The 22,495-nt window shown below is 40.2% G+C and overlaps 1 protein-coding gene across 1 annotated transcript in view; it reads left to right on the forward strand.

Annotated features, from left to right (window-relative positions):
• gbe1b (glucan (1,4-alpha-), branching enzyme 1b) overlaps positions 1-22,495 on the forward strand; it is a 91,254-nt gene that overhangs the window by 15,668 nt on the left and 53,091 nt on the right. Inside the window, exons 4-10 of the mRNA XM_056374372.1 lie at positions 2,139-2,264; positions 3,367-3,502; positions 6,599-6,689; positions 8,423-8,632; positions 20,192-20,307; positions 20,960-21,087; positions 21,394-21,492. Coding sequence (XP_056230347.1) covers positions 2,139-2,264; positions 3,367-3,502; positions 6,599-6,689; positions 8,423-8,632; positions 20,192-20,307; positions 20,960-21,087; positions 21,394-21,492 — 906 coding nt within the window. The remainder of the gene's footprint in view (positions 1-2,138; positions 2,265-3,366; positions 3,503-6,598; positions 6,690-8,422; positions 8,633-20,191; positions 20,308-20,959; positions 21,088-21,393; positions 21,493-22,495) is intronic.

Below are 22,495 nucleotides of genomic sequence, written 5' to 3' on the forward strand. Positions count from 1 at the left end.
ACCCGATGAAAACCTGGCGTGTCGCCGTCAACAACATGTCATACTCACAGCGCGCAGAAGGGAGATTACTGTATGTACACAATCTGCACAGTGGAGGGTAGATACACCTGAGGAGTCCCACTGATGGCTTTTATTTCAACTCCCATCTGCGACACGTGTCCCTCAGGACACTGGGCCATGTTTGCTCGGTGCAGAACACAGGCCACAGTAGGTGTAGATGATTGGTTTTTAGCTCTTGTAAATAATTCATCAGGGTTAAATGCAAAAGACGCACTGCCCATTATGCATTGTCCCCCCCCCCCCGAAAAAAAAACCGCGCGGATGAGAAATAATCCTGAAATGAGATGCCAGACAAGGAATGGATGGCATCACGGCGCCACTCTCCTTGGGACTGGGTCATCGTTGGCACGCTCCTGCGCCCTGGACAGCCTGCCCAGCTCCCATTGTCAGTGGAGGTCAGTCTAAGGACGATAAGAAGCAGATGGAAACGCTGGCACCTGGCCTTTCCTTGTGCACCCCCGCTGCCTATGAATGGCTGTCTTGCTGTGAGCTCCACTTTAGAATTAGTTCCACAGCACTCCCTCGTGGAAGCACAAGCTTAGCTCCAATCACTCTCATGTAGAGCAGCTTGCCCTTCCATCCCCTTTGTTCGGGGGCCCAATTTGTCTCCATAAACAAGCACTGTCCTTTTGTGGGTACAGTATTTACAATGAGCTCTTTCGGTTGTAAGCGTGCAAGACTTTAAAGAAGTGAACTGAAGATTTATCTAAGCGATCGAATGCCCGGATTTCCATCCACACCTAACTTCTCGCAAATTGCTTGGCTCTTAGTTGTTTTTCCTGTCCACGTTCCCCTCAGCCTGTCCAGCAGTCTGATTTTTCTTTAATGTGCCTAATGCTGGCCAATTTGTCTGAAGGACCACCGCTCTGTCAGGCTTTATGCCAGTCCATTTATCCAACTATCTTTTCCTAATCCTATAAACTGTGAAGCATGTCATAAGGGGAGCCAGGCAGCTAACCCCCAGGTGGCCTGGCCATAATGAAAAAACCCCAGAGGGGGGTCTGGCCAATGGCTCACAGGCAGGTGGCATTGGAACAGTCATTACTTCACAACAGTAGCCAGAATTAGTTGGGTTCTAATGCCCGTTCCTGCAGGGGACAAAGCAGGGTGAACACATACTGTGGGTAACACTACAGGATCGATTTCTTAGTGGGTCTTTCCAACTCTCACGCTGGCTTTCTCCTTTCTTATTTGGCTGATGGAGGCAAAGTTACTTGTCAGTTAGATTTCCAAACTATACTTTTAACCCCCTTCCAATCTTGAATTGCAGACATAATAGATGAGAGGCAAAAGGATAATGATTTAGATTTCCTGTTTTTCTAAATTGCTCCCTGGCTCAAATCCCTTGTCAAGATGGGCCAGCGGAGTGGCTGTGTTAAAACCAATGGAGAAGCTGCACACAACATAATTACAATTGAATCTAGATTCACCACACAACAGGTTCTCTGGTCAATACCGTAGCTTTTTGTCCTCTACACCCCCCCGAGAGCCCTGTGTAATAATTTTAGAGCTGTGAGTTTTGCGTTAGAGAGCCGGCAGCTGCTCTCTGGAAGAGGGCCGCTTTTCATGTTGACATATTGAAAAATGTTTGGTTTATTGGTTGAACAATCTGCACCATTTCTTCTGTATAATGGATGGGGAGTAACTGCACAGTTTTTATGATGTAAGCATTTCATGGCTGGAAGATGTAAATATATGCTGACATTAAAATCCCATACATCCAGGGACAGAAATATACACAGGACCTTGAAACCTCCTCTTAAACTAGAGGGCTGTTATTTCTGGCTTATTTTTGCAATTATGCTTTTACTTTTGCATCACTTTCTCTGTTTTGCATTAGTTTGCACACTGTTATCCTAGAGGAAGGAGGGATTCCTGTCCTTTTTCAATCCAGATTTCCAATGCTGCAATGTGTATCATGTAGTCTGTATCCGTTGTTCGCTTATTAGACAATGTGTGTGTCCCCTCCCTCTCAGCTTATGTAGAAGTGCCTGTAATGTCTTTTGAACGTCCCTTCTCTATGTCATTGTTTAAGTGCCCTTCCTATAACATAACACTCATTTGTCTCATTTTCCCAGGTGGTCGTTCACACTAAGGAAGGTGAGCGGCTGTACAGGATCTCCCCGTGGGCAAAATACGTGACCAAGGATGATAAATCTGTCATCTACGACTGGGTGCACTGGGATCCCCCTCAGCCTTACATCGTAAGTTAGTATTTGAATGTATAAAACAAGAAAAAAAAGCATTTATTTTCTTGTTTTATATACTATTTTTTTAGAGATCTATTTGTCTATTTTTTTCATTTTAAAACTGGTAAATAAGTCAGTACAAAAATCTGGTTAAAATTTGATTTAGAAAAAAACTAGTGCAGCTCAATGATTCATAGAGAGATTGGGTTATTTTTTGCCACTGGAAGCATTTTCTGAGCTGTCAGGATTGCAAGAGGACCTTTTTTTAATGTGAGCGGTGAGCGGCGATGATCGGTGTCTTGTTGCAACAGCGAACAACAGATTTTGGGTGCCAGGAAACTGAAAAATCAGTTTAAAATGAGCAAATTTTTCTTGTGAAACAATTTGTCTGATTGTGAAATTCTCATCACAACTTTCATGATTTTATTTGAAAGAAAAAAAAAAAAAGTTAAGTCTCTAAACTACTGTATTTGACTTTGCTCTGTCTCAGCTTTTAAAATAGCCTCCAATGTACTGGCCCTTCCATCGCTTCTTTGATTTGATTTGTTGTGAGCACGCAGTTACCTTTGAAATCAGTCTTACATCTCAAATCTAAAGCTGCTGTGGCCACTGTTGATGTGGGAGCTGCTTGATGCTGCTGATTTGAGAGGCTCTGAATGTATCTCAGTGCTATTTGATGTCCTCGGCACAAGTGTGCACAAGCAAAAGAACAAGAGGCTATTAAAGACCACCTTGCCTTCTTTATCGCTTGTTATTTGCCACCGTTTTAATTAGAGAAGCTCTCTCACTAGCCGTATATTTGCTTTATTTACAAGTGGCAATCATGTACTTCAGACAGCGGGCTCACAAGGCCTGGTGGGTAGCCATCAGGAAATTTGTTCGATGTATAAAACAAATCCCTCTCCCGTTGTGTAACTCGGACATAGTGAATCATAGATCTTTTAATATTTAACGTGCAGAACTATTATCAGCCTCTGTGGCAAGATATTGGTGCAGAGATTCAAAAAACCCACACTATGGTTCATAATTACTCACCAAATGGACTGTATTTTTAGCAGTTTTAGGAAAAAGTGCTGGACTGTCATGATTTTCAGTCTAATGTTGGTTTCCTTTCCAGCAAATTCACCCTCGGCCAAAGAAGCCCTTGAGCCTGAGAACATACGAGGCGCACGTGGGCATCGCTTCACCAGATGCGACGATCGCCTCGTACACCAACTTCACAAAAAACGTGTTGCCTCGTATAAAAGATCTGGGTAAGACATGAGACCACAGTACCTCTATGGCATTATTCTCTTCCCTTTTGGCCTCCCGTTTTTGTTTTGCTGGTTACTCACGTCTGTATAAAAAAGTGCACAGCAGTCGTCCTGCTGTGATCCTCCTCATCTAAATGTCAGTCAGAGCTTTTCCTGACTCAACCTGAGAACATTTTGTATCTTCTCCAGCCTCGAACAGAGAGGAAGGGAAGCATTAAGGTGATGTTTGTATATACCTCCCTACGCATCAAATCTGATTCAGCTATGGGGTGTTTGGAAAAACAATAGTTAAGGGGTTCGAGAGCTGTTTTTTTTTTTTTCTTTTTTCTTTTTTTAAATAACTGCCAGTGTCCTGTGGCATCTCCGTCAACACTGCTCCATAACCCAACACACATGCCACGCCATGAGTGCCACTGTTCCTCCACCAGCAGCATTTTCAGTGGCAGACCTGTCACACTCCCTCTGCACAAAACCACATCAGCAAGTCAACATCCTGTTTACTGGCATGACCTGAAGGGATCACTGACCATTGGACAGCACAGCACAAGTCACACCACACAGCAGTTATGGCTCTAAAACTGACAACTTGTTTCCATTTCCATGATCTGAACTCAGACAGCCAATAGTGGAGAAAAGGCGTCTTCCTGCATCTTGTTTCGTTCAGGAAAACGAATTATACAGACTTGTACTTAGGGTGAGATGAGATGAGCTGAATTTTATATCATGATAAATTGTCAGATTTAGTTTTATAACAATAAATAAAACAAAGTATTTCTCTAAATACATAATGATATGTTTTTCTTTTCCGCCTGACTCACTTCTGATTTGAGTTTTTGGACGTCTGGACTTGACAGTGGGCTGACTGACTGGTTGAACCTCTGCTTATGTGTCACCGGCTGTTGCTGCTATTCTCGGTTTAATTATACAAGATTCAGACAATTTATTTGTTGAATATCGTGATGTGATTCAACGTTGTCTGTAATGTCTGTATAAACAGAACTGTTCTTTTTCCCATCAACTCTATCAGATAAAAAAACAACTATTCATCAGGCAACTGTGACTGTTAATGCGACTGTTAACATTTTCCTTCATATGTTAGTCAATAGTTATCTAGTATTCGTGAAATTAATACAAAACCATGTGGTAAGAGAGTTGAAACGATTAAAAATCTAAATTAAGTGTGAATTTGAATTTTGGCAAGATTTTGACTTTACTTTTATTTTTTTGGCTTTTTTATAAAAGAAATTAAGAGGCAAGCCACAACTCTGCCTGACAAACTGTTTGGACAGCAACACAAAATTTAAAACATTAACTAATTATTCGATAAATTTGAAAATTTCCAATACTGTTAAGTGTAAGTGTGACTTTTAGTTATGCCAGCAAAACATCGTTATGGATGGCGAAGTCAGCCTGGCTGTCTGTCGGTCCACCACAAATTGCATTTCTTTCAATTTGCCTTAATTTTTCTTTCTTTCTTTTATGTGTTGTCTGTTTCCAGTTGATCTCTGGACCAGAACTGTGCCTTACCATGGTGAATTGAAGTTAATCAAACACAGCATAATGTGAAATTCTCATTCAAAACAACACAGACTGAATTTTGGAAACATTTTATTGTAACATTTTTGTGATCTTGTCTCGCTATTGACCAAATTTTCTTACTCATTAACTGCGGCGTGCGATTAATATTCATATAATAACTCAAATCATTATAAAAAATAAATTCAAATATGACTTTAACCTAATGGAGCAGATCCATGTCTTTGATTGCGATTCTGCTCATATGAGATGTGGCATCATTTTGCATTTGAATACAGGCTGCTGCAGTGACATTATTAATAGGCACAGATATGACTGGCACAGCAAACCAGGAGCAATCTGATAAATGCTGTTTCCTTGGTCGTGTCATCCTGTTTAGTGGGAAAGGAAACTGCCAGAGTAAATGCTGTCAAAGAATCTACCTGCAGCAGCCGAGGGAATCTGCACAATAGAATTCTCCAGGAGGCTAAACTCCACCATCTCTAGTGACGGCTGACTTTGCCTGCCATTTCATTTTCTTGACTGTGGAGAGAGAGTGTGTGTATATGTATATGTATATTTATATATATATATATATATATAGAAATATATAAATATATATATATTAATATATAAAAAAGAGAAACTTCCTCTCACCCCGGTGCTTTGTCACTCTCCTTCAGAAGCCAAAGCTTTTTTTCTCTCTCAAGCCTGAAAAGAAACTGCGATATAAATAAATAAATCTGCTCCACACAACAGTGAAAAACCACAGGGCCTCCCTCTGGAGTGCTCAGTGGCAGTTTAAAAGCCTGTTGTTCTCTTATTCATAGAAGCAGTTTTCTTAGGTCGTTTTGAAATGTTGTACATGACCTCCTGACTCTGATAGCTGGTGTTTCCCTGTAGCCACAGCTTGTCTTTAGGATACCAGAACTTGTTTCAAAAAGGAAATGCCTGGAGCTCATATATACAGTATGACTGTCACGGGTCAAATAGTATCAAGTTGTAATATTTCCATTTTCTTTTTCAAATGAATGTAAATTTTGTGAATACTGTATATCGGTGCAGAATTTTAAATTAACGTTGTCTGTCTTAGTAAAAGTATATAGTTAAATCTTCAAAAACATCTCCATGTTTTAGCCCATGTGGCTAACCAACCCCACACATAAGAATTATTAATAAGAATAATTTGCATTTTTAACAGTTGTTTGGTGTGTGATCTAAGCAGCGGGTGTTATTTTAAGAGAAATTGGGGGATGGCAAGAATAATACCCCCTCCAGTTATTGCAGGAAATGAGTCTATCCAAATAGAAAGGATGTAATGCTCATAATGACAAAGAGGCACCAGGATGTCAAGCTATATTGTATCATTCTGCCATACAGAATGTATAACACACACATATTTTCTGATCATACATAATTTAGTGGTTTACCCACTGCGAATGTCTGAAATATTTACAATCTGTAACACAGAGTTAGGCATATAATCTGGTAGGGAAGCTTTGAGCACATGAAATCAATATGAACCTTTTTGAATAGTAACATTCTTTTTCTTTTTTCTATCCCTCTCCTCTTTGTATTTAGGTTACAACTGTATTCAGCTGATGGCTATCATGGAGCACGCCTACTATGCAAGCTTTGGGTATCAGATCACGAGCTACTTTGCTGCTTCCAGGTAAACGTTTGTCAGCTTCGAAGCATGAATAATATATGTTGTACCGGCTTTCATTGAATAGTTGCCATGATATAAAGCCGCATTAAGCAAATAAAGTGATGTTATATGTAGACCCTTTTGTTATTATGCTATTTATTTTCAGCATTGTTTCAGCAATAGCAGCTAAATGTACATCAAATGTATTTAATTTCATTCAATATATTGACAAGAAGCATGAATTCAGTGTTACCATGACGACACCATTGCCCGTCCTCAAGAGCAACAAAAACGATGAACCCCTCTCAGCCCACGATTTGTCTGGCTGCACTGGAAACAGATGCACCAGTTGCAGTTTCTTCGGTTGCATTTCTGACAGTGGTTAGGTCAGGGTTTGGGTTAGTTGTCACTTGCGGCAGGGTTAGTGTTAGTAAGTGTGATTTCAAAGTGAATTCTGGGACCTTCATCATTGTTGTTATCACCAATAACCACAGGTATTGCCAAATTGACCAGGCCTGCTATCTTAGTATAATTTGCGGATATATTTTCTTATTTACAGAATCTGTCGTTAATACAACTGCAAACAGTTTATTTGGAGGGTCTTGAAAAACAAACAGCGTCAGTAACTTCCTGCTCAACTCATCTCAAATCAAGGTTAGGAAGTCTGACACCCACAGAAAACCCCTCTGTAAATACATTTGCCTTTGTTCCAGACAGTGGAGGGAGTTGTAGATAAAAGTGGACTAGCCAGAGTATTTATCTTCTCTCAGAGATCCCTCCTTCTTTTCTTCGAGTAGAGCATAAACCCAAAGTGTAATGTGTGTAATTTCACCCATGATTGATCTCTCGATGTCATTTAAAACCCGAGCGGTTGAGTAGCGGGAAGCCGGGTAATACTGTCGCTATGTGTCCTGTTTTGTAAGGAAGCTGATGCAATGATAGCTGGAAGGACGGACAGACATTATTTGTGTGCACACAAAGATACCTGTGTGTTTGTAAATGGAGGTGTTAATGCATATATGCAGTTACTCTGTGGTTTTCTGAGTGTTTCCAGAGTGTGTTCTTCATGACCCTTTAGATGGTATTAAAAGGTTGAAGAGTTACTATATTATATAAAAGCTATCAAATGGAAAAATGCTCATAACCCTGAATGTCAGCGTGGCTGTAATGGATCTTTAGATAAATGAAGGAGATTATGTTTGTGAAATAATATACAGTACTGCTCTACAGTCACAAACACATTTTAATGAAAATATAAATTCAGTATGTGCACTTGCACTTGCTCCTAAATTGTAGGCCTGCTGACACTGTGATAGTATGTTAAGGAAAAATGAACTCCAAACCGAGGGTATTTTTGTTGCTCATCAAGTTGCACAAGTCACTAACCAGGTTTATTTTTGGGGGAGGGGGCAAGTTAAGGTATAGGACTATGGACTATGGACTATGGTCTATGGACTATGGACTATGAAATTTGACTGAGAGGTTAGGGAAATTGAAAAACATAATGCACAACACATCTTTGGTCCTTGGAAACATGTACAGATTGTTTTTGAACACGTGTATACATGGTTGCTCTTTTATTTATATGGTTAGAAGCTCAGTTGAGGACAGTTGGTCCATTCGTCTTCTAAGGGTAACTTTGACATCAGGACTTGGCTTTAGGGTTAAGACTACTAGTAAGAGTAAATTTGAGAGGGTTTAGGACGGGGTGGGATGTGGCTATGGTGAACTAATACAAACTATCTGTATATCTGCAGTCGGTACGGTACCCCAGACGAGCTGAAGCAGCTGATCGATGTGGCTCATTCGATGGGCATCATCGTGCTGCTGGACGTCGTTCACAGCCATGCGTCCAAGAACACAGAGGACGGTCTGAACAGGTTCGATGGCTCTGACTCCTGTTTCTTCCACTCTCCACCCAGAGGGGAGCACAAGCTCTGGGACAGCCGCCTCTTCAACTACTCCAGGTACTTCCTGTTTGGCGCTAGTGTTAACTTCTGTACTTCATATGTGTGTGAATTAACCACGCTGCGGTACATGAATTGATGTGGTTTGCATGTTTAGAAGTACAGTTGATAAAAGTAAACTCAAAAGCCATTAAGGAAGAAAATGTATTAGTAACCTAAATGATCTTTAATTCTTCACAGGAGTTTGAGAAAGTCTTTTAATGTATTTGTTTTGTGTATTTATAAGTTTGAATGAGAAATTTCTTCATCCCGCCACCTACAGTACCTCACCTCAAGATTTTTAAACAACACAAGCTGTTTCTTTTTAGCATAATTATGTGTTTAGTTTGTTTGGCACAAAAATATGTAGTGCACTGATGCACGACTTATTTTTAAGATGTGCATTGGTGCATATGGCTAAAGCACGATGTTTAGGTCAATTTTATGCATTAGTATTGCACACCGCATTTTACATTTTCAGTTCCATCAAGGTGGAGAAAAAAATGTTCTCAGGGAACACTAACAGGTGATTGTGAAGTCTTCTATGGAAGCTGTAAGAGCCTTTTAGAGCATTTTCAACACAGAGGCTGCACTATGTAATTAAATCAGAATGCAATTACTTACTGATGTACAGTAGTTGTGAAAACGTGCTCCTCTACATTTTACATTTTAACCAGCACTGTAGGACTCCTTTACTTTTGCCCGACTTTGTGCTGCTATAATTTTGAGGCAATTAAATCTGACATTCCATTTCTTCTGAGCCTTTTAGCAACAGCCACGATATGAAAAGCAAGGAACCGCCCACTGATTACTGCAATTTGAACTCAACTTTACGTTATGCTCCACAAATGGGGATTAAAAGCTGCATTTGAATGGTTACATATGATACTAAACTCGTGAAAGAGATTTAAAACCAGCCTTGGCTCCATCAGATATATGAATGTTTGTGTTCTTTGTAAACAAGGCTAATAAATGAGCGTTGCGGTTTTAGGGTTTCAGAATTTAAAACAGAAATTGTATAAGCAACATATGAAGAGACTGATAAATGAGGCCAAATGGTAGCTGACATACCACTCTTTATATTTTATGAGACTGTCTGATACAGCGTGACGTGCTGAAGGTCAAAAGCAAGACGTCATGGCAAAAATGACAGATTACATCTCTCACCTTCTGTTAATCTGATATTCCTAAAGCGTAGAAAGGGCTATTAATGGTGAATTTATATTTTCCTCAAATGCTCTTGATTTTATTTCCTTTTTTTACCTTTTACACATTTGTACAGACAGGTGTTGAATTTTAATGCATCGCGAGTGATGATTTGATGTTTCAGTGTTGCTAGGCTTTGGTTATATTCACATTATCAGCTAATTACAAAAGTGCCAGGACAAACGTGAAGGCTCTGAAGTCGACGGGCTGTTCTCTGACTCCGCTCGTGCTCAGTGGACACCAAAACTATTGATTGGTGTTGTTGTAAACCCTGTTAATTAAGTGTCTCTCTTCTTTCCTCTGTACCCACAAAATGAGCCCAGCGCAACATTAAGGAGTCTATCAAATGCCTTTTTTTTTTTTAAACTCGTTTTTTAATAAGTGCGTGTTGGTGTGCAGCAGTTTCCAATACATTACACAATGCTTAGTGTCAGGCATGGGGGCTATAATAAGAGAACAAGGTTCTTCTTTCATTAGTTATTGAACTCTCCTCATATCAGAAGCACTCATTAGACACGGTGCAGACATATGCCACGACTGGGAGGCATATGAGGAGTCATTTGTAAAAGCCCAGAGGAGCACTGCAATGTCATAGTCAGTTCATTTGTCTTCTCTGCCTCTCACAGGTTGTTTGGACGTGTCGTTGGTGTCAAGCTTTTCTGCTACTCCCTTTAGAAGGAAATGAACCTCAGAGGCTAGCCGTGAACCTCATGTGAAACACAGCCTGTTTTTAATCAAGCAGCCCTGCTATCAGCCATCACAGTCTGACCATGATGTTCTTATTAGGTTGACAGAAGCTGACTGATACAGGCTATCGGAGCAAAGATATATTTTCCCCGTTGCTGCCTCCTCTGCTCCGCTTCCATTTCTGCATCTTTATCACAGAGCACCTTTCTTTTTTTTTTTTTTTCTTTTTTTCTTTTTTTTAGTCAGTATGTGTTTCTCTTCAACTTTTCCTCATAAAACATTCACCATTCACCTCAGTCTGGAGAGAATGCTGTTTAGATAGATGCCTGCTATCCTATTTGTTAACTTGAGTTGCCTTGGAGTCAAATGCGTCTGCATTCAGTATTAAAAATGTCTGACTTTGCAAACATTGGTTCCAGGCTGCAGAAAGGCGAGAAGTAGTTTTGCAGTTGCTGAATACCAACTTTATCGTAAAAGTACTGAGCTGCATTGAAACTGTGCAGGTACATACACTGCAGACGCTTGCCCTGGCTCACAATATATGTGGTCTATGTCAAGAGGTTCTTGGATGTACAGTTTATGTATGCACAGGTTGATATCCACTTATACACCAGACACTCAGCTGCTCTTCATAAGCAGAACTATCTGCGTTATTTGTTGGCCACTGTTACCTTCGTAAGCCTTTTCAAATACGTCAAAGTCACCTTGAGACAGTGACCGAGGGAACAGAGCCCATGGCTCGGCGTGTAGGGGGTTGGCAGCCACAGAAGCCAAGCCTTTTTGCAGATCAGGGCCTTCAGATGTGAGAGTTCTGAGAAGCTTGATGTGGGCTCATTCTGTAATCCCCCCCACTTCTCACAGGATCATTTGCATCCATTTTTCATCAATCTTTGTGTGAATTCTTAAGATATGAAAAATAGGCTCACGGCCAGGCTTCTGAAAACTCTTTTTAACTCCTGTCCATGTCCTCATGCTGAGAGATCGGCCCAGTGTTTGAGGACCAAGGAGCAATAATTCTCTCTTTGACAAGATCATTCTATATGTGTGTTTTTATTACGTTCAAATATTTGTTAATCATGTGTGAATGGGGCAATATGAATAGTGATCTAACACGTATTCAGTAAAGGAGATTAGCACTGCTTGGATTGTAAGTATATTCCTTAGTATTAGAGCTCAAATAAAGCAGAATCAAATCATTTAGGTTTTCTGATATATAATATAGCGATAAAACCAGTGATAAGTGTATCTTTTCATATACTATAATAAAGGTTTCCTTATTATAAGCTACTGGAATATATAATATTTGAGTATTTCTACCATCATACACTCATATGCAGTTTTTAAAGAGCAATGTAAAAAACTACTGGACATATATCATCATGTTAACATGACTTTTGACAGTGTGAGGTCTGTTTGCACCTTCATCATTTATTCTTTTACTGTGTGTTTTCAGCCTTCAGCATGCCAGCTAAATGTCCTTTAAATTGATTGTGAAATTGTAACATAGCACAGAATATCGTGAAGGGCACTCAGAAAGCACAGACCTCCACCAAGGCCAATTGCAGACAACACAAACCAGTCTTAAGAGAAAAAAAAAAAAATTCAAATTCCTAGTAAATGATCTGGATCTGCCCCAAAATTCAATGCGTCCTTCAATGCATCATGCTTCATCCCTCCACCAAGTTTGGTGCAAATCGGTTCAGCACTTTTTGCGTAATCCTGCTGACAAATAAACAGACACGGTTGAAAACACAACCTCCTTGCTGGAGGTAATAATACACAAGGGAACACATGTAGGGAAACAAAGAATCATCCTGCTGATAAATGACAGGCTTGTATTTTAAGGAAACACAGTAGAAACCATAACAAAAGACACACACAAAAAAAAAATCTGTCTCTCTCTCCCCTCGGAGCATTCATGTTTTCAGCATACAGGGACTTTGGACAGTAGTTGGGGCCTGGCTACCGTCTGATCAATCAATAACCTCAAACATGAAATGTCAACTCAGTCCAAATTCAGTCATTTCACTATTTAGCACCCATGAGATCTTTCCCCTGCCCCATCAAGTCACACAGCAAGTGGAAAAGCAGTTTTATCCCCTCTGGTGAGCTTCAGCTAATGAGCTGAGCTTAGCTGTAGGTGTGCATGCCGGCTGGTTGCAGCTGCCTGCAGTGCTTCCACGAGGTGCTGGATGGAGCCAGTGGGTAGGAACCTAGCAGCTCTGTACCCCCATGCCCATCAGTTCCTTAAAACTATCTGACAAATAGGAAAAAAAAAAAGTTCCATGGCAGTGATATGTGCAAAGAGATTTCTATTTGTTGCCAGGCGATTTTGTTTATGTGATCCAAATGAATAATTTAGCTCTTAAATGCTCAAGAGATTGTAGATTGTCGATTACAGAGAAGAGACATTTCATAAGTGTAAACATCATGCAAATTGAATTATGAGCCAATAAACTTATATAAGGCAGTCCTTTTTTTCAGTGGTAAGAGATGACAGCAAAGAGCTGCCACTGAGTGTTGCTCTTTCAGACGATACTGAGACACACTACTCACCCGCTCAGTACAAGATGGCAAAGTTTTGCAGTATTTTGCTAATGAATGTTTCATTTCCATCTACACCGATGTAGCAGACAGTGCAACTGGTCTGAAATATCGTGATAAAAAAAAAAAACTAACAAAGTGGCGTCTGCTGTGACTCGTCCCTCTTCTTCTGCTCACCCAACCCCAGGGACTGTTATTCCCTCAGTAAAGCCTGTAAGGGAGCACCCTCCCTCAAGGCTGGCTGCCAAGTTCTTGCCCACCTGTTTTTGTAATTAACAAGCCAGAGAGGTTAGCACATTGCAACACATGATGGTGATGTTAGCCAGCTAACTAGCTAACTGTGAAACTATGATTTTGGAGGCATGCCTATAATTTAGCCTTATCTTTGCTTTGCCAGAATGGTCATATCATTTAAGTAGTGTCAGTGATTATACATGAGAACATACACCTTCAGAGATATACTGCCACTACCAAAATATGGCTCATTGGAGGAAACTCCTACAGGGCAGAATTGGCCTGCCAGACTGCAATTGATTCCTGAAAGGCTGCAAGAACAAGGTGATACTAATTACAGGTTGCTAAACATACAAACAGTCTCACAGGCAGCAGAATATCCCTCCCAGGATGCCAAGCAAGAGCAGCTAGCTGCCAGGCAGCCTAAAGAATGCCAGACAAATGGCAGATATCTGACACAAAGCACAGCAATACAGGGACAGTCTGTCAGACAGCTAGATGAGAGTTTACCCCGCGAGGCAGCCAGCATCACCAGACTGTCTGAAAGGCTGCTTAACAATGTGGTACGAAGTATAAAGATGTATTTGTTACACATGTCCGGCACAGAGCACACATTTGCATTTTAAGACGCCCACAGTACTGACTATGTTTTTACTGGACTGCTGCTTATTTTATGAAAAGGTATGTGACAACTAGACATGATTAAAATCTCCACCTTTTAGTCGCAAAAGTAATTGAAAAGACATCATACAACATCAGCAAGTCATATCCTTCAGTATTCTACTGTGCACGTGTATTTAATGCGTCCACAAGCTGAATGAATAATCCCACAATTGAATAAATAAATAAATCAAAGCTTCAACCAAGAAATGTGAATTTATTGCAGGTGTCACGCCTGTCAATATCTCTGTCCTAGACGCATTAATGGCTGCAGGGATTGGACAAAAGTTTGAAAAGCGTTAAACGAGGCACCTTATTTGTCCTTTTTCGTCCAACAAATGCACACCATCCATCGGGCTGTCTGGCATCGTTGTTTGAGCATCACACTTCTTGTGTGACCTGTCAGCTTCTTAAATTTATGTTCTCTTATCTGCAGCTTACCTGTGATGTTGTGAAAACAGGGACTTAAATCTTTCTCTCTCTGCCATCCTGACAAGTTGCCATGACGCCTTATGCAAGATTGACTTCTAGGAACGCAGCGTGTTTCAGTATCCGCTCTGCCAGCGACAGGACGTAAATACCATCATATGGGTCACAGTCATGTTGAGCTGGAGCAGCAACTAAGCATGAAGCTGACGTGAAACATGTCTGTTGTTTAAAGTTAAACTTTTTTAACTGTATTATTTATTGTTTCTCTGTTACAGAAAGGCCACATACCCACGCACACACAAAAACATAAATAAACATGAAAAGATATACGGGTTGCTCTGTCCCCATTGAATCTATTTGTTCGGTGGTTCGTTGTCTTATCTCGTTGACATGTAAACATCGTCCATTTCTCTCGCCGCCGTTCCTCAGCTGCTCCATATCATTAAATTCCATTCACAATTTTCAGCCGTTCATTTTGTGTTGGTGGCTCTGCCTCGTACCGCCTGTTTGCGATGGCCCTTTTTACAAGTTGCCAACGTGAGTTTCATCAAACATCTGTCTTCTCTTAACACAATATCTCCCGTCATATTGCAAAAGTGCAGTACCTTAGATGACTTAGGTAGATCGCAGCCCAGAATATCAATTATTTCCCCCCGAAACTGCACAATCCCAAGGCAAAGCTAAAACGCATGAGAACGATCTACATTTATTTCCTTGCATCGTCTCATACATGGTTGCGCTATAGAGAAGTATTTGCTCTTAATTTCGGGTGCAATAAAGAATCTAATTACATTCTTCCTCCAGTGTTTTCTCCAGGCACGTGAGGATGTTGTGTTCTCCAATATCAAACTGTTCATCTTCTGAAATGTTCACATCCAATTCCTTTTCCCATTTCCTCTGCTCTTTACATGTAGTGTTGTATTTCCTCCCCTCTCCTTTAGATGCTGATATAATGCTGATATTACTCTGTATTTCTTCATGTTGTAAAAGCGAATTATGGTTCAAATTATCCCATTTTTATCTAAGATCCTGTGATGCTTTATTTCCCTGCCATAAAATTCCCTTCATTTCAAATGTCTGAAGTATCCCTGGTTGTTTAATGCATAGTTTTGTTTCAGCCGCTGGAAAGCCATTACATTACCATCTTTTGTTATGGTGCATAATGCTGTTATAGCACTTGGAATCCATTGTTTGAACCTCTGATCAAGCATGCCAGGGATAAAATAAGCTTTCCATTGAAGAAGTCTGAGCTCTTTCCCCAATCGATGTTTTTGTACCAGATTAAACCGTAGCTCTAACGTCAATCGAGTGACAGCTACTACATGTTCAAGCAAGTCTTTTTTACAAGTTCGTCTCCAATGAGGCTTTGAATTTCCCGTCCCTGTGCATGTTGCTCAAGATTTTCTCCATCTGCTTCATTAGTCATTAGTGCACCAGTAAATTGCTGGTCTAATTTATGCTGCATGGAAATATTAACCCCCTTTTTAAAAATATTTCCTGATCTGTAATGTTTTAAATTGGTCTCTTGGTCTTTGACCATTCCATATGAACCTTGAAATAACTTTGTTCCAGGCTTTAATTGAATTGTTTCACGTGTATTTCAATAGGCAATGACTGAAATAATTAAAGAAGTCGTGGAAGGACATTCATTTTTATAATATAGTGTCTGATATCTGAAGTCTAGAGGATAGCCCACCTCTCAGTATTGTTCCTTATGTCCTGTTCCGCTATGATACAGTTTACTTTATGGAGTTTATCGATTCCTCTTGTTAAAGTGACCTCGGGGAATGTTTTTTTTTTGGAACTCCAATGCAAGTTAAAATTTTGTTGCATAGTTTTGGCAGGGTAGTAATTCATCATAAGAATCTGTGTTTTCGCTAAATTCAATTTATATCCAAAAGCCAAACATCCCAATTTGATTGATTAAGACAGGGAGGTTTATGTCTGGCTCCTCTAAAGCCTGATGATGTTCTTCATTCCCGACTTTTACCCCTTTAAGATCTTTATTCTGCCTAATAGCTTTTGCCAGAGGCTCTATAAAAATTGTGGCTAAGGTCAGGGAAAGACAGCAACCCTGCCTGATAGACCGTTCCAATATTATACTATCAGTCAGACTACCATTTATTTTTATCCTTGCAGTTGGATTTTGATAAAGTTTTTTTAATACACCGGACAATCTTCCCATTTAGTCCAAATTCCTCAAGCGCTAGATAGAAAAGTCCAGTTTTGGCATCCCTTAATAAAAACCTGTATGATCTATCTATCTTCTATTATGTCATCCAAAAATTAAAAATAACTTCATTTGTTTTTGCAATAACCAAGGTACACAATTTATAATTTATGTTCAGCATGGATATGGATCCAGAAACCGAGCAAGTCTCACTGCTCCCTCCCTTAGGGCTCACTGATATTACATCTTCCTTCTACGATGGTGGGAGCTCACCATGTTCAGGTGTACAGTTAGATGAAGGCTCAAGTGATTGTATAAGTTGGTCACTGAACGTTTCTGTAGCACTCTGGTGGCGGACCGTCACTGCCAGGTTTGTAATTTGTTTTTAATCTGCTCACTGCTGTTTCTATTTCAGTTTTTGTAATGGCTCTAGTCAGACGGTCATTCTGATCTTTCCCAATTGCCGGAACTTGTAGTGACTTCTATAGCAGCGTGCGCCTGCAGGTAAAACAACACCACATATGATAGATTACCTTATCATACTCTACAAGCAGCAATATTAGAGCTTTACTCTATTAGTGCTCCCTAACCAGGTTTCACTGTCATTGCTGAGCTTTAGCATGAGGACAGTGTAATATGCAATTTGCTGTTGTATTAACACTGCAGACTGAGTGATAACTTCATTGAACTGCATAGATAAGCGGTGTATTGCATCGAGCATAGAGATCTAACTTTCTCACTGTAATTGGACTTCATGATGAATGGCATTGTGGGTCCTAATGTGGCAGTATGGTTTCATCTTGGGCCTCTGGCTCTCACTGGCTATTATCTCCATCCCGTGGGGATACATTGTGTCTGAGCCTTTGTTGGCTCTGCGCAGTGGAGTGGAGGACCTAATCTATTTATCACAGGGTCTGCGTGACCACCCAGCCAGGCTGCTATATCGGATCATACTAGGCTCCCTTGTGCTCCTCCTCAAGGGAAGGAGGAAGCGCCGATGTAACATGCAGCTTCACACCTGTCAAACAGTGCTGGGGTTGGTCATCCCTGAGGAATGGAGCGCAGAGGGCAACGCATTTAAATGTCTTTTGTGTCATGGTTTACTTGGCGAAAGAAATCTGGGATTTTGTCTCTCGCCACAGAGGATGTAATCTTCAGAATTTAGTGTTGCAACATTCAGAGGCTGAATCAATACGTTTTAAAGAGGAGGTATCACTCAGAACAAGAATCGTCTGGTGTTGGGATGGATTTTCGCAGTTTGAGATGTTATTGAAGTGTTGTTGAAGCATGAATCTGGGACTCACTGCTTCACCAAGTTTTTGACATGATGAAATTGCATCATTCAAGCAAAAAACTGTTGAACTGCCCCACAGTGTGGTGTCACAACTGGAGGAAAAAAAAAACAAATGGAGTTCAGTATCAAACTTTTGTAATTCAGAATTGGAGTCAGTTTTTTAACTTGCCACTGTAGATGTAGAGAGCTGAAGGGAAATCGGAGCGTTTGTTTAAGAATTGTGGAAAACCTCCTTCAATAACACATTTACATCTTCAATAATGGAAATGACTAAAAATTCAACCTTACAGTAAATCTTTGCTTCACTCTTTGTCTACACAGGGATGGTAAATATTTAAATGTTTCTGTTTTTAGTGCATTCAGTGAGTGCAAGTAAGACTTTACCAACTTGACCCACATGCAAATGCACGGTCCATGTGACTGTCCCTTAATAGCAGAATACCCTCGCAGGGGTGAAACATTTGTTGGATAACTTCCTCAGTAACTTCTTACACACAACATAACAATGCAAACAAATAACTTTGTCCTATATCCCAAGGCAAGGCAAATGTATTTGTGTAGCACATTATCATATACAGAAGTCTTCCAGTGTGCTTCACAGAAATTAAAAAAAACCCCAAGCACTGCAAATAAATTCTGCCGCATAAACTGTCCCCTTGCTCAAACACAAACTTCATTCATTGAGTCGTAGATGGATAAAATACGGACACTGGAAGATGGCATGGTTGGTTTTAGAAGACAATGTCGTTAGATATCTTTTTTGTTCATTATTTTTTAATGCAAAACGTCATACAAATGCAGTAACACTGCCACCTAGTGACCACACAAACTTTGGCGGATAAAAACAAAGAAAGAAACAGTCATGATGACATATACAGTAATACGCATTCTGCAGCAATGGTAAAAATGCTGTAGTTTTTCATACAAATAAATTATTTGTATTGTATTATATGTATTATTTATTAACTTTGTAAAAATCATGAAGGGTCCAGTTCGTAATAGCAGGTGCTGTAGGAGATACACACGGGCTCTCCAGGGTATGTAAGGGAGGGGCCGGGGTCTGCTGTGCGGCCAGCCAATCAGTGCAGTTAATTATAGTATTAAAATAACTCTGAACAGTCTGTAAAGGTTGTTGTGAAGCTCTGGAGGTCAGATGATATTTCGTGAAACTTTTGGTGAGGAAAGGTCACCAGTGTACTTCCAATTTGCCTCAAAAATAAAAATATATATATATATATATATATATATATATTAGGTTCATAAGTGCGGTTGTGTACAGGGACACCATACACATATCATTAAAACCATTGTTGGAGCTGAGGACACGGAGAGCATCTGAGTTGTGAAGTTCAGCCTATGCAGAGGCAGCAGTTCACATTTAATCAGTGGCTTGAATGTGTCATTCGTCTCACATCCTTGACGCTTTGCCGCGCCTTTCCAGCGCGGCATCGGTGTGTACAGTGTTTCATTTGGTGCTCATTACGCATACCGCATAGACTAGACGACCAAATCTTGAGTTTTAACTGACGTTTCCATGGCAACGCGCCACGGGGAATGGGAAGAGGTGAGGTGCGTAGTGTATTTTGCCTTGAGTGGCTGTTCTTATCCAGATGACTCTCCCATCACTCAGTCAGGAACGAGGACTGGGGCCGTTTATGGAATCCACCTCCTCCAGCCTCCACCAACACAGTCCAGCCAACAGGCACACGGAGCATTTGCACGCTTTGTAGCGCATCACGATCAACAAAGCACAGCCACAAGTTACACTTTTTGTCGGTTTCATCAATTTGTTTTCAGGGGTATTTGCCCCATTAGCTTCTAGGACAAAGAAGCTCTTCAAATGTTGACGATGGAAGCCAAAGAGGGTAGAAGGGTATGGTTTTTCTCCTCCTCAGGAGAGGGAACTCAATTCCCCTCCATGGTGTTTGCTTACCCAAGTGTAGCATAAAATCCTATCAGTGGAAATACTGAGGGAGGGACCTGGCTATACTAAACACTTGCCCAGTGGTCATACAAGTGGTCCGATGGAAATCAGAAAACTTTGCGTATTGTGTATTGTAAGCCGCTGATTTCTCATCCTGACAACTGGATATGTGAAAGACAGCATCCCCTCTACAGTGTAGTTAATGAAAACACCATCTCCTGTCACTGACACTCCATCTCCAACATAATGGAGCTTTGGCTATCAATATGTGAATGTCCTGTAGCGGTGAAAATTAATCTCTGGTGCCTAAAGTACATGATAAGATGTGTGAATAATTCAAGGCTTCTTGTTTATCTGACCTTGAAACTGTATGCGTGTGTGTGTGTGTGTGTGTGTGCGCGTGCCTGTCTGTTTTTCTGTGTATTTTGCTAGCTGGGAAGTGCTGCGGTTCTTATTGTCAAACCTGCGCTGGTGGATGGAGGAGTACCGCTTTGACGGCTTCAGATTCGATGGTGTTACGTCTATGCTCTACCATCACCATGGCATCGGTAAGACTGGTTTGTGTGCATCTCCAAATTCAGGAATGGGTAGTGTGTGTAAAGCATGTCCCATCCTCCCCTATTTTTTTTACAAATAAATGCAGCTAAATGAGACACTTATTTATGGCATGAGTTGAAACTGAGCTCTTCCCAAGCAGCACAGTCACTATAATGGAGCCTAACCTGTTCCTCTACAGTATTTCAAATGAGGTCTTTTTTTCTGAGTGAAGTGTGCGATTTAACATAACACAACGGGGCCTGATTGGATATTTGATCAATTATTCAATGAGGAGAGCCAGTTAATTGTGGTGAGACAGATGGAAAATGTCCCAAACTTTGAATGTAATTACACAAAAACAAAAGACAGTTTTAAAATGTTATTTTTTTGATATATTATTATGATATTATGAATCTTTTGGTATCTTAAGTACTGGTAGGTGTTAATAGATGTGTCTCTGTACTAGTTTCTAACCCAAATCAGCCTAAAAATGAGCCATATAAAATTACATTTATGTCTTTTATATGAAGGTCTGTCCAGGAATATATGGACTGAAACAGTAGCATTGCTTAAAAAAAAACAAAAAACTGAGGAGTGAAGGATTTTAGAAGTTTGGGTAGAAAAATATGACGAGTGTTGACTGTGTGGGTGTTTACTCCTCAGGCGCAACCTTCTCAGGGGACTACAGCGAGTACTTTGGCCTTCAGGTGGACGAAGACTCTTTGGTTTACCTGATGCTTGCCAATCACATTCTTCATACCCTTTATCCTGACTGCATCACTGTTGCAGAGGTAAAAAAACACAGCACCACTCACACCGTCAGCATCCGCTCACATTGCAATGACACTGCCCACAGCTATTATTAATTAAAAACACTTATTAGTTAGGCATAGCTTACTTACGTATTCATTTGTTTAATTAAGAAGTAATGCAAAAGGAAATGGGATGTCACTCTTTTTTGGCCTGTGGTATAGGATTTTTGCCCCTTAATATGTGCGCTGTGGAGTGGCATTGATGTGATCTTGGCTGACTTCTGGGAAAGAAACCTGTGCACACCAAGAGAAAATGTGATATGAAATAGTGTGACTTCTCCGCAGGATGTGTCAGGGATGCCTGCTCTCTGCAGAGCAGTGGAGGAGGGAGGACTTGGTTTTGATTACCGACTGGCTATGGCCATTCCTGACAAGTGGATTCAGGTAAGATGATTCACTTCTTTTTAATCTCCCTCTCTTTTTTTATGCCCTGTCTGTTTTTTTGTTTTTTTTTCTTCTACTTCTCCCCAGCAACTTTTACAGACACTGTGGGCCTGAGCTCTCACAGAAACATCCGTAACAGCCACAAATAGAGAGAAAAGTGAAAGCGTTTGTTTTCAAAACAGGGATGAAAGACAAAGGGAGTGACAGGGCATGTTAGGAGGCATTAAGCACTCTCGTGGTACATTACAGCTGAGCTTGTTGCTAAGCTTTTGAGCCTTTCCAGAAGCTTTCAAGTGTAAAACTTGTTTAGCAGTATAGTGACATGAGAATCTTGCCCTATATTTTCCTGGAGATGCCTGCACACTCTGGTGCTCTGGTGTAACTTGAATGGTCATGGAGCCTTGATACACCTAGAAACATGATGCAACATGTACAGGGAGAAATAGCACCATTGTTACTGATTCAGAAATGCAGGAATACACTATAAATGCTTATATATCCTTAGAAAATGTCTTCTTTATACTCTGTGTATCATACTAATAGAATAGAATAGTCCTGGGATGAAGGCAATAATGTTCAGTTTTTATAGATTATGTCATGGAGGCATTTATTTACTGCAACTCGATATTGTTTTTGTATTAGATTGAATTACATTATGAGGTATTTATATTGCTTTATACACTTTTTTGGACACTTATTGTATAGGCAACAAACTTGCTTACTTACTGCTTGTAATCTTGTAAAAATGTTCTTTTTTTTTTTCTTACCTTAATTGTAAAGAACATGGGCTCATACTTTTAGTAATACCGACACTATACTATAAAATAAAGCACTGCTTTTACACTGCTGCTCCTGTTCTGTAATAGGAATCCTCAATTTCATTGCACCTTTTCATACTTAAAATGCAGTTTTAAAATGCTTTACATAAAAAATGAAACAACATAAAGATTTTTTATTACGGCTGCAAGCGGTTAAATGCCAAACAGACTTCTGAATATAAGGA

Source organism: Seriola aureovittata, chromosome 4 (genome assembly GCF_021018895.1).
Source record: "Seriola aureovittata isolate HTS-2021-v1 ecotype China chromosome 4, ASM2101889v1, whole genome shotgun sequence".
NCBI classification, from domain to species: Eukaryota; Metazoa; Chordata; class Actinopteri; order Carangiformes; family Carangidae; genus Seriola; species Seriola aureovittata.